The sequence below is a fragment of the Oncorhynchus mykiss genome, chromosome 3 (assembly GCF_057628025.1).
Source record: "Oncorhynchus mykiss isolate SJ-2025 chromosome 3, ASM5762802v1, whole genome shotgun sequence".
Lineage (NCBI taxonomy): Eukaryota > Metazoa > Chordata > Actinopteri > Salmoniformes > Salmonidae > Oncorhynchus > Oncorhynchus mykiss.
Genome location: NC_143024.1, coordinates 63,507,603 through 63,520,670, shown reverse-complemented (window position 1 = coordinate 63,520,670; position 13,068 = coordinate 63,507,603). Strand labels below are relative to the sequence as shown.

At 41.8% G+C, this 13,068-nt stretch overlaps 1 protein-coding gene across 2 annotated transcripts; it reads right to left on the bottom strand.

Moving 5' to 3' along the window:
- Positions 1–2,863: 2,863 nt before the first annotated feature.
- LOC110520174 (NADH dehydrogenase [ubiquinone] 1 alpha subcomplex subunit 10, mitochondrial) lies at positions 2,864–11,754 on the bottom strand. Of its 2 annotated transcripts, XM_090229894.1 has the most exons (11): positions 11,441–11,639; positions 10,848–11,016; positions 10,448–10,663; positions 10,140–10,226; positions 9,248–9,369; positions 6,497–6,564; positions 6,274–6,328; positions 5,979–6,064; positions 5,729–5,837; positions 4,033–4,146; positions 2,864–3,195 (listed from the first exon to the last, which is right to left on the bottom strand). In XM_090229894.1, exons 1-10 carry the CDS (start codon positions 11,513–11,515, stop codon positions 4,078–4,080), a joined length of 1,056 nt encoding a protein of 351 aa, XP_090086020.1. In that variant the 5' UTR covers positions 11,516–11,639; the 3' UTR covers positions 2,864–3,195; positions 4,033–4,077. The 2 variants fall into 2 exon arrangements, with proteins under 2 accessions (XP_090086020.1, XP_021452977.1); XM_021597302.3 differs by lacking the exon at positions 2,864–3,195 and having other exon boundaries at positions 3,846–4,146; positions 11,441–11,754.
- Between the last annotated feature and the right edge of the window lie 1,314 nt (positions 11,755–13,068).

The following is a 13,068-nucleotide window of genomic DNA, read 5'->3' as shown; positions in this document are numbered from 1 at the left end:
TTCAAAGACTTGATAGTGTTAGTTCATATACTGAACAAAAATATAAATGCAACATGTAAATTGTTTGTCCAATGTTTCATGAGCTGAAAAAAAATGGTCCCAGAAATGTTCAAAATACCCCAAAATCCTCTTTCTCTAAAATATGCACACATTTCCTTACATCCCTATTAGTGAGCATTTCACCTTTGCCAAGATAATCTATCCACCTGACAGGTGTGGCATAATAAGAAACTGATTAAACAGCATGATCATTACACAGGTGCACCCTTGCTGGGGACAATAAAAAGCCACTCTAAAATGTGCAGTTTTGTCACAAAACACAATGCCACAGATGTCTCAAGTTTTGAGGGAGCGTGCAACTGTCATGCTGACTGCAGGAATGTCCACCAGAGCTGTTGCCAGATAATTGTATGTTAATTTCTTTACCATAAGCGCCTCAATATCATTTTAGAGATTTTGACAGTACGTCCAACCGGCCTTACAACCACAGACCGACCACATGTAACCACGCCAGCCCAGGACCTCCACATCAGGATTCTTCACCTGCGGGATCATCTGATACCAGCCACCAGGACAGCTGATGAAACTGTGGGTTTGCAGAAGCAAAGAATTTCTGCACAAACTGGCAGAAACCATCTCAGGGAAGCTCATCTGCATGCTTGTCGTTCTCACCAGGGTCTTGACCTGACTGCAGTTTGGCCACTGGGGCAGCGTGCTCTTCACGGATTATTCTCGGTTCCAACTGGGCGAGTGTGGGGTTATGGTATGGGTAGGCATAAGCTACGGACGATGAACACAATTGCATTTTCTTGATGGCAAATTGAATACACAGAGATACCGTGACGAGATCTTGAGGCCCACTGTCGTGTCATTCATCCGCCGCCATCACCTCATGTTTCAGCATGAGAATGCACAGCCTCATGTCGCAAGGATCTGTACACAATTCCTGGGAGCTGAACATTTCCCAATTCTTCCATGGACTGCATACTCACCAGACATGTCACATTGAGCATGTTTGAGATGCTCTGGATCGACGTGTACAACAGCGTGTTCCAGTTCCCGCCAATATCCAGCAAGTTCGAACGGCCATTGAAAAGGAGTGGGACAACATTCCACAGGCCACAATCAACAACCTTATTAATGCGAAGGGGATGTGTCACGCTGTATGAGGCAAATGGTGGTCACATCAGATACTGGCTGATTTTCTGATGCAGTACATTTCTGTCTGACAACTGCCCGGTACAATCGAAATCGGGATTCGTCCATTAAGGGCACACTTCTCCAGCGTGCCAGTGGCCATCGAAGGTGAGCATTTGCCCAATGAAGTCAGTTACGACGCCGAACTGCAGTCAGGTCAAGAACCTAGTGAGGATGACGAGCATGCAGAGGAGCTTCCCCAAGACAGTTTCTGTCAGTTTGTGCAGAAATTATTTGGTTGTGAAACCCACAGTTTCATCAGCTGTCTGGGTGGCTGGTCTCAGACCATCCCACAGATGAAGAAGCAAGGAGTGGAGGTCCTGGGCTGGACTGGTTACACGTGGTCTGAGGTTGTGAGGCCGGTTGGACGTACTGCCAAATTCTCTAAAACAACGTTGGAGGGGGTTTATGGTAGAAAAATTAACATTAAATTATCTGGCAACAAGTCTGGTGGATATTCCTGCAGTCTATATACCAATTGCACGGGTCCCTCAAAACTTGAGACATCTGTGGCATTGTGTTGTGTAACAAAACTACACATTTTAGATTGGCCTTTTATTGTCCCCAGCACAAGGTGCACCTGTGTAATGATCATGCTGTTTAATTATCTTATTGATATGCCACACCTCTCAGGTGGATGGATTATCTTGGCAAAGGAGCATATAAAGAAAATTGTGCACAAAGTTTCAGAGAAAATCTTTTTGTGCGTATGGAACATTTCTTGGACATTTTATTTCAGCTCATGAAACATGGGATCAACATGTTGTATTTACATATTTTTTCAGTGATTCAATTGGTAGAAAGTATCACGTGAAGTCCAAGACGCAAGATAGGCTGCTATCATGATTGGGATCTAGCAGCAGGATGTGCGTAACTGGAGAACTCCCCTTGTTTCACTAACACCCTCAGCTATTGAGCCCTTTGTGTGTATCACCACTAGCAATCAAGAGTAGATTAGAACTACGAGACATTAGCTCCTCCAACTGACAAAAGAAAGAGAAATTAATCACTGCTTCTCTCACAGAGGCATAACTATTTCTAGAGATGTGGTCACTGCCTTTCAGGCCTAGCCAGCCACGCCACCGGGAACAAAAATTTACTCCAGACTGGCCAACGATAGCATCGTATGGCAAAACATTAAATCTGAACTACCACATGAACTGTGCTGCTCAGTTTTCAGAGTTGGACTTCATGAAACTGATTTTCAGCTGAATGGTTTATAGCCCAGATAAACTGCACTAAAGAATTGGGTCATAACCTTGTAGAAATCGAACTTTTCATATTCATAATGTAGCCTACTCTTTGTCCTCCAGTTGCCCTTTTGAAATGCGTTTTCCCATTCTTGCACATGGTTGGGGTCTAGCTTTAGGAAATTATCCGTCTGAGGCCATAAGAGAGTTCTGTAAAACGGATTTCAACTGTGACCGTGACATCCTATAACAAGTCATGAGACTGACTGCTCATTTCGTATAATGCCAATTACAACTCTTCCCTGTCTCATGGGCTGTGAAAATCACCACTGTCGACAGATTTCAAAGTGGCCCATGTGAAAATGTAGTCATGGGAGGGAGGCCTTTGTTCATTTCACAGGGTTTCACCTGCTAGATCCATTTGCACAGTAAAGAGCAGCAACGCTTCACTCAAGGATCACGCGGACACTTTAAGGTGAGGTCGACAAGGGCTCATTTAATCGCACTTAATGCCATGTGTTCAATTAACACTTTGGGAGATGACACCAGCCGGCCAGGTACTATACCCAGCGTCTAATTGCCACAGCCTGCTGCTCTGTTCCTCTCGGTCAGTGTAATAGCTCCGTGTAGTCCATATTCGCTGAGCTACAGTGGCGTAGGTGTGTAAATGCTGGAGGTGTGTGTGTGTGTGTGAGTGAGAAATGCTGAAGAGTCAGCTGGTGGTAAATGAAAAACAACCAGGCTCTTAAAAATCACCCAGTGAAGAGAGTGTGGAGGGATTGCACTTCTGTTTTGGGTACATGAAGACCTGAAGGGTATGATACAAAGCAGGATCAATGAGTTAGCCAGCTCTCTTCGATAAACAACTAAAAATAACTTTCAATTGTCTGGTTCAATAAGAAAGCCGAACTTCAATATGTTCATGGTGATCCATAACGCCAGAGTCGGAAATTAGCTGCACCTGAATGATCATCTTTCTCTTTCATGAAAGTAGTATATCTAATCTTGCCCTTAGAGCGTGTCATAACTTTAGATTTCGTTATTTATAAATTGTGCTTGATATGCCATTATGGAACGGCTGGAAGCCAATCAGTCTGAGCCCAGTCAGGATCTGCAGACACAGAGTACAACAGGCACACTGAAGGCCTGCCTAATTGGCTACCTGCTTCCATACCTGGAACTGTGGTTTAGAAAAACAGTAAACCCTTACGGGGCTGTGTGACACCGCACTATGCACTGACAAAGTCACTGTGGGAAGCATCTGCTAAAGAAAAGACTAGCGGATACATTATAATGATACAAGTCAGTGAAGTCACTTAAACTGGGACAGCAAACTTGCAGGCTATGAAAAAAATAATAATATGATGATTGAGGATAAACTGTAATCTCTCCTCTTAATCCAATTGCCATTATCCCTCTTGAAAAGGCTAGATGCACATTTCACAAAAATAAAACAAGTTTTTAGATTTACTTTTAATGCATAATTCATGGACATAATACAATTTCTCCTCAATACACACAGTCGGACCAGAGAAGAGAATGTTCCAGATTGGATCAAACGGATAATCCCATATTTAGACTTCTCCACCCATAGGGAGGAGTGAACAGGTATGTGGGGGGTTGAGGGAGGGAATGAGGAACGAACCATTCATCTACAGCAATCAGCTCCAGAGTAGTCAGGTCCACTCATTCACTTCAGCCAGATGTTCGTGTCTCCTATGTCTGCATTATAACCTGCAGCGTACTTCTTTCCCAGGATCTTTTGGAAATAAAAGAAAAGGACAGTCAAATTAATTAGAGTGAGATAAGTGATAGGGGATATAGCCTATTATGTATGCTAAAACATCTGGGATGTATTTGCTGAAACAGTTGCCAAAAATATAGGAGAGAAAATCTTAGTGAAGTTGCAAGTAAAATACAACGTAGTTAAGCTAGGTATAAACAAGAACAACTTAATAAATGTTTGCCTTTTTGGAAATAAATCAAGTTAGCAGCCTAATAGTTATTCTGAGAGTTCTGTAACCCTTTTAGTCTGGGCATACAGGTCATAACCTACGCTTCACTGATGAAATCCTTAAAACGAATCCAACGCGAGGGTCAAGGAGTCATCCTTGACTTAAAAAAAACATTTGTGGGAATTGCCTGGGTAAAAAGAGACACACGATATTCCACAGGACACTTGGGCAGGTTTAACAGTTCTCCGATTTAAGAAGCCGGGCCTTCTTATTCCCTTAAGCTTTGAAGAACTAGCCACTCAAAACTCATCCATCCTTAGATGTGGGACGACAGCAAAGACTAATGGTATAGCAAAGTGTTTTGTCACTAGGGGCGACATTGCAGTCCATCACCCCCTAGCCTTAGCAAACAGCGCGTTATGAGTTCCTGCTAATGTGAAGCCACGTCAGTGACAGACTGATCGACAGCCAGGCTGCTCTCAGTCACCTAGGCGACACTAGCCCATCAGTCTTGTGAGCATGAAACAAAAAAGATAGTCTAGTGTTAACTAAGGCCTACATTAACACAGCTTCTCTTTCTTTCAACTGTTATCAGTCAGCCAAAGAAGCAGAAAACAGACTTAAATATAAAGACATTTACAGCCTCAAAAACAAAAATCAGCCAAGAATGAAGAAGTGGTGTTGGATTGCAAACAGCAACACTGATAGACATTCAAGTTTTGTTTACCTAGTTTTACTTTGACATCTGCGGTACAACTTAGCGCAAGTTTAAGCTGGCGAAGCCAAAATGATATCACCAGACAAACACCTATCGGTTGTTGTTCTTGTCAAACAGTACAGTACACACTCTACTGTGGAATCCTAGCTTGCACTTCAGAAGAAGTGAACTTTGTCAAGTAGAAGTATGGATGAGAAAACGCAGACAACCTAAGCCCGCCATAGTTCACATTCCCCAAGCTTGTCCTCCCACTCGTTCCAGTATAATAGCGGGCACCGAGCAAAATGTCAGCTCAAAGAATCCTGTAGCACATTATATACCCCCACATCTCCAGTCAATAAACTTTAAAGGTCAGCACAGAATGTTTTCCTGCAAGACTGATGACACCAATGACTTGGAGAATATTCCACATATGGCATTTCCCTTTTCGTATATCATTTGATATTTCAGCTACCAAAATAGTTATTTAATATGCTGGAGGCAAAACCACAAGACGGCCACAAAACCCAGAAGAGACTGAGAGGGAAAATACTATTGAAGGAGGGAAAAGTTTTCTACCTTTGCAGTATGGTACCTATAGCTCATACCCCACTTTATCATAATCTGGTCATATCAGGTGATCGAGCCACACCACATCATAAGAGAAGTAGAGTGCTTTTCTCCCTTACTGATTTGAAGGCATAGTAGCCTGCGTCATACTCGTGAGCCCCAATGGTGACCTCAGGCAGGAAGTTGGGTACAAGGGTCAGGTCTGCAACCCTCATCTTGTCTTCCACCCTTTGGAGAGAGAGGAAGGAAAACAGCAGGCTGATGAGAAAGCTTCCAGAGCTCCAATATGAACTATATAGGCCTACCCATGTACGTGATGGAAAAGTAAGGTCTACACGTGTAGGGAACAAATTAAGTGGTTATACTTACAGCATTCTCATGTAGTGGAGTGTGACATCATCCTGCTCTACCCAAGGTCCTTTCTCAAATTTCAAGTCCTCAATGTCTTCTGCAATCTAAAGAGAAAAAACAAAAAAGTGAAGTCTGTTTGATGAGAGAGTTTTGTGAGAGAATAAGACAGGTTTTCAATAGAAGTCAGTGCATTTCAGTATGATGCATTGGCTAGGCCTATAACATATCAACACCATGTTTGTTTTCTCACCAGAAACTACAAGATTATTATTATATAATTTGATGCCTCTAGTCATTCACTGGATTTTCTTACCCTCTCCATGTCTTGTGCTTGGGTAGCATCATAAGCGAGCAATTCTGCATTCTCACTGAAATAAAGAAAAACTCTCAACACTTTTCTTGTAAATGGTTGAAGGTCAGATCGGAGTTGTCTTGAGAAATTGCATTGTTAAAAACGTTCAAGTTGTTAAAAGACAGGGTCATCTCGGAGGTATAATGAATATATGTTTCACTAGAGAGCTTTCTAATCCACTAACCTGATTTTGGGAAGGTAGGTCTTCTTGTAGGCATCCTCAATGCTCTTCAGATAGGGTAGGGGTACATCCTGAGGGTAAGACAGGATAGATTCATAAAGACAGGAACAACACACACCAGAAAATAGACTATTTGAAAAGACCGCTAACACCAGACCCAACACAATTCTCTTGCTTAGTCAAAGTGCCTTAAACGGATTTAACTTAACAAGCGGAACACCCAAAGTGGTAAAGAAGCAGAAGATCTGTTTGGAGCTGTTGAAGCAGATTCTCACCTTCAATGATCTGATCCGTAGAGCGGAAAGGTAATTAAACCTAACTTAAGAATAACCACGGCACGCAAAACCAAATAACTCAGTGGCAACTGATATGAATCTATTTGAAGGGCCATGCTTGAATTCTTATCCGGGCTTCAGCTTGATTTAATTCCTTTATTGACCAGTATTAAGACTTTAGAAGTTTGACAGATGGTTTGTTTCCAAAAATGCTACCCATCCAATCCTATTGGTGATCTAAAAACACAAGTGCAGCTTTTGGGCATATACAGTATCTTCAGAAAGTATTCTCTTTTTTTATGTATTCACTTTTTCCACATTTTGCTGTGTGTTACACAACCTGAATTTAAAATGGATCGAGATGTTTTTGTAACTGGCCTACACACAATACCCCATCATGTCAAAGTGGAATTAGGTTTATTGGCATTTTTGTGGCAAACTTAAATAAGTTCAGGAGTAAAGTCTACCTTAACAAGTCACATAAGTTGCATGGACTAACTCTGTGTGCAATAATAGTGTTTAACAAGACCCTTGAATGAGTATGCGTCCAAACTTTTGAATGACGATCTCATTTCTGTACCCTACACATACAGATAATTGTACGGTCCCTCAGTCAAGCAGTGAATTTCAAACACAGATTCAACCACATAGACCAGGGTGGTTTACCAATGCCTCGCAAAGGGCACCTACCAGTAGATAAAAAAAGCAGAAATGTAATATCCCTTTGAGCATGGTTAAGTTATTAATTACATGTTGGATGGAGTATCAATACACCCAGTCACTACTAAGATAAGGCCAATGGTGACTTTAAAACAGAAAAAAAAATGTAACGGCTGTGATAGGAGAAAACTGAGGATGAGTCAACAACATTGTAGTTACTCCACATTACTAACCTAGATGACTTGAGTGAAAAGGAAGCCTGTATAAAATAAAATACCAAACATGCATCTGTTTGCAACAAGGTAAAAACAAACGTAATACTGCAAAAAATGTGCAATAACCTTTTAGTCCTGAATAACAGGTGTTATGTTTAGGGCAAATCCAATACAACATGTCACTGACTACCACTTGCTATATTTTCAAGCATAGTGGTGGCTGCATCATGTTATGTCAACAGTGTGCAAAGCTGTCACCAAGGCAAAGGGTGGCTACTTTAAAGAATCTCCAATATAAAATATATTTTGATTTGTTTAACACCTGTTTGGTTACTACATGATCCCATGTGTTATTTCATAACACAAAATAACAAATTATTATTTTATTTTTTTAAATAAAGAAAAACCCTTGAATGAGTACGCATCCAAACGTTTGACTGGTACTGTATAGTTGATTTTAAAAACACACAGGATATGTAAAAAATAAAAATTCTGCCAATTGATTGGTCGAAAGAAAAGACGACTTTCGGTCCACCGAGATTTAATCGAGGACAGCCCTAAAGTTTTTTTTTTTTTATAATAAAAAATAAAAATAATTTACAAAACGTTAACATTTTTCTTCCAGTTCAATATTGCAGAGTATTTTGTGAAGATTGTTGACAGAAAAATTACAATTCATTCCATTTTAATCCCACTTTGTAACAAAAACATTTTGGGGAAAAGTCCAGGGCTGTGAATACTTTCTGAAGGCAATAGCCTAAATGCCTCGATGAAAATGGTTATTCAACATGCACCCTAAACATTGCATAGATAAAAAAGATCCATCATGTTGATCACTGAAAGGATACATTTGGCTTTAAATACAGGAGTGTGATTCAACATCTTTAAAACTGAGATTTAAACATGTTATATATTTAAATCCAATCAGAGATGTGAGAATTACACTCCGGAAAGAAAAGTTTGGAACACAGATCTGAAGTATGAATCAAACTACCTAAGTTGAGCAACAAGACTTGTCCTAAAAGCTCCTTTTTCTGGTAGAATTTGAGGCTGCATATTTATCTCAATTTGCACCGAATTCCACCAGCCCTCCATGATTATGTTTAAAGACAGGATTATTGCTGGGGCCACAATTGCATAATGCTAAAAACAACCAGGATTTGTGAGGCCCGCCCGCCTGCCAAATGTGAGAGGTCCTAAATGGGCGTACGTGAAACCAACAACTAATTTCTATAATTTTCACACATTACCAGAGGCATTTGGCAAAGGAAAGGTTCCAATTAAGAACATTACTTGCTGTTAGCAACAGACTGATAATCATTTTTTAAATGTTTCTAACCTAGCTCATGACCACAGTAGAGACTTTTTGAGGAGTTTAAAACGTTTTTTGTTTAAAGCCCCAAATACATCAATATTAGAAAAAGTTCACATAATAATGTGAACTTAATAATTAATAATAATTACTGGACAGGACTCCAAATTGGTTGAGTAAAACTTCCATAGGTTCTCTACCAGCTGATAATGAATGGTCCTTCAGTCAAACAGACAAACTATATGCCTAGAAAAGTATAGCATGGATATTTTCCTTGTTTGTGTCTCCCTACTTTGCCTGATGCCTTTAGCTTCTTCTGCACTTCTTCCGCTGGCTTGTCCACATAGATGACCAAGTGAGGGGGCAGGAACTCACAGATGCTGATACCTTTGATTTCATTGTAGTGGTCTACACCTGCATTACAGAACATATGAGATTCAACCACAGCAATGTAAAATGCCGCTTTTGTAGTAATGGTGGCACACATAAAAAAGCACCTTCACCCAAAGCTTATTTATTTAAAACACTAATGACCTTTCAATATCATGGCTTGTCAGGTTGGTGTTAAACCAGATCTGATTCATCATATATTGCTAGGTAAAGCCCTGCCTTATCTCAGCTCACTGGTCACTATAGCAGCACCCACCCGTAGCACGCGCTCCAGCAGGAATACTTCACTGGTCACCCCCAAAGCCAATTCCTGCATTGGCGGCCTTTACTTCCAGTTCTCTGCTGCCAATGACTGGAACGAATTGCAAAAATCACTGAAGCTGGAGATTCATATCTCCCTCTCTAACTTTAAGCACCAGCTGTCAGAGCAGCTCAGATCATGGCACCTGTACATAGCTCTTCTGTAAATAGCCCATCCAACTACCTCATCCCCATACCGTTTTTTTTTGTGCTCCTTTGCACCCCAGTATCTCTACTTGCACATCTATCACTCCAGTGTTTAATTGCTAAATTGTAAATATTTCACCACTATGGCCTTACCTCCCTTATCTGACCTCATTTGCACACACTGTATATGGACTTGTCTATTGTGTTATTGACTGTATGTTTGTTTATTCCATGTGTAACTGTTGTTGTTTGTGTCGCACTGCTTTGCGTTATCTTGGCCAGGTCGCAGTTGTAAATGAGACTATTCAGATCTGTACCAGCCTTATTATAGAGATTTCAGTACTTACACTGCCTTCTGATGTATCCCTGTTTGAACATGGCCTCCACAAACACCATGTCACTGTAGGGGGAGCGCTCCAAGATCACACCTTGGCCTAGAATGGAGAAAGTTTATGAGAAGGACATGACTAAAAACCCAAAAAGGAAAGAATAATATTTTTGCAATAAGCCATTTAGAATAACACAAGGCATTAATTTAAACTACAGGAATGTAAGCTCAAGAGCTCAATTCTTTGTTTTCCCCAATTCCCTAACACAATCCTGATGTCATTTGTGAGTGATATCTGAGCGCATTCCCATAGCCAGCCAGCCGTACCTGTGGTTAGCAGGTGCTCCATGGCATCTGACCACTGAAGGAGCCTCATGAGGTACATCCATGCTTGTAGCCGGTAGGAGTTCCCGTCAGCAGCCTTGGGGTCTGCATAGAACTTCTCCAAGCTGCAGTTACCGTTGAAGGCGATTGGCAGAGGCTCCTTCTCCGCTGTCATCTTGTCCAAGTAGTGCGTGTTGGGCTCAGGCATGTACAGCATCCCTACAGACGTCAAAGTGTTAATGGAGTCAATGTACATTAATGCTGTTTTGTACCAGAAGGTAGGGAATTAAGTTTATTTTTAGTTAATGCAATTGGCATTATAAACTTCTAACTCCCCAAGTTATAAATATGTATAAATAAGTAGTCTAGACTTCAATAACTGCATCGACAACAGGATCATTACCCAGCTTATCAGCCAGACTCTTGGCCAGCGCCCCCTTTCCCGAGGCCAGGTTGCCATCAATGGAGATGATCTTGCTGTTCTCTTTGAACCTTGGGGTTGTCCTCTCGCCCAGTGCATATGCCCACCAGCCGTACCGTAGGTTCCTTAATGAGCTTGTGTGAATACCAGCCTAAAGATAAGATATGTTGATCAATTAATTCTCAAATAAAATATTGAATTGTACTCCGTATCAATAGAATGAGTATGTGAGTGTCATCCTTCTGACCATCCTGCCCACCATGAAATAAATATGCTTCATTGTAATTGATAAAACTGAAATACTAGCTAGCATGTCAGGAGGATGACAAGAAAGGGATAACGGTAATTAGACAATTAGTTCAAATAAGCTAGCTAACAAACGAATTAATATTGCCGCTAATAACAATACATTGCGACACAATAGTTGTTGACAACCACATAAGACACCAATCTGCTAGTTAGCCTTCTTAGCATTAGCATTCTTGTTATGGTGTCCTTGTATCGAGGGCGGCTTGTGAACTTGATGCCACTCGTTGCGCGAGAGAGCATTTTGGAAATTATTCTGCCAATCTTACCGTCTGAATAAGTGTCCCTGCTTTGAAAACGGCTGTCCCCGAGGGGATGACCAAACGAATCACCCGTAACGCCATGATTTTACCACCAGACCCGCAAATCTGACCCAAAAATCACCCTCTATGCAAGTTATGTCGAGGCGCGATAATAACGCGTGGAAATTGTATTTTTTGCCCGTAGTCGAGTAATATTGACGTCATCAAGCGTGTCCAATTGTATTGCCTGAAAGAAAAAGACAATTTAAAATGAGCGCCATGGTTATGGTTATGGTAAGGGGTAAAGTTAGGGTTTAGGGTAGGGACGTCCCAAGGATCCCGGATAACACTTACCAGATATAAAGATTTACATATTATCTACTGTCTTCGCCACAGGAGGTTGGTGGCACCTTAATTGGGTAAGACAGGCTCATGGTAATGGCTGGAGCAGAATTAGTGGAGTGGCATCAAATCACATTTTATTTGTCACATGGGCCGAATACTTACGAGCTCCGAAACAACAATGCAGTTTTAAAAAATACGGACAAGAATAAGAGATAAAAGTAACAAGTAATTAAAAAGCAGCAGTAAAACAACAATAGCGAGACTATATACCGGTACAGAGTCAATGTGCAGGGGCACCGGTTAGGAGAGGTAGTATGTACATGTAAGTAGAGTTATTGACGCGATTATGCATAGATGACAACAACAGAGTAGCAGTGGTGTAAAGGGGGGAGGGGGGCAATGCAAATAGTTTGGGTAGCCATTTCATTAGATGTTCAGGAGTCTTATGGCTTGCGGGTAGAAAATGTTTAGAAGCCTCTTGGACATAGACTTGGCGCTCCGGTACCGCTTGCCATGTGGTAGCAGAGTGAAAAGTCTATGACTAGGGTGGCTGGAGTCTTTGACAATTTTTAGGGCCTTCCTCTGACACAGCCTGGTATAGCGGTCCTAGATGGCAGGAAGCTTGGCCCCAGTGATGTACTGGGCCATTAGCACTACCCTCTGTAGTGCCTTGCGGTCGGAGGCTGAGCAGTTGCCACACCAGGCAGTGTTGCAACCAGTCAGGATGCTCTCAATGGTGCAGCTGTAGAACCTTTTGGGGGTCTAGGGACCCATGACAAATCTTTTCAGTCTCCTGAGGGGGAATAGGTTTTGTTGTGCCCTCTTCACGACTGTCTTGATGTGCTTGGACCATGTTAGTTTGTTGGTGATGTGGACACCAAGGAACTTGGTCAAGGAACTTCATCAAGCTCTCAACCTGCTCCACTGCAGCCCCGTCGATGAGAATGGGGGCGTGCTCGATCCTCTTTTTCCTGTAGTCCACAATCATCTCCTTTGTCTTGATCACATTGAGGGAGAGTTTGTTGTCCTGGCACCACATGGCCAGGTCTCTGACCTCCTCCCTATAGGCTGTCTTGTCGTTGTCGGTGATCAGGCCTTCCACTGTTGTGTCATCGGCAAATTTAATGATGGTTTTGGAGTCATGCCTGGCTGTGCAGTCATAACTGAACAGGGAATACAGGAGGGGACTGAGCACACACCCTTCAGGGGCCCCTTGTTGATGATCAGCGTGGCAGATGTGTTGTTACCTACACTTACAACCTGGGGGCCGGCCCATCAGGAAGTCCAGAATCCAATTGCAGAGGGAGATG

Bases quoted from the DNA above. Each gene is read 5' to 3' on its own strand.
- LOC110520174 (XM_021597302.3), bottom strand. From the start codon at position 11,515: ATGGCGTTACGGGTGATTCGTTTGGTCATCCCCTCGGGGACAGCCGTT. The intron at 5,838-5,978 runs GTAAGTATAACC...CTCTCTCCAAAG, and splicing joins CTCCACTACATGAGAATGCT to GGTGGAAGACAAGATGAGGG. The intron at 4,147-5,728 runs GTAAGGGAGAAA...TATTTCCAAAAG, and splicing joins GCTACTATGCCTTCAAATCA to ATCCTGGGAAAGAAGTACGC.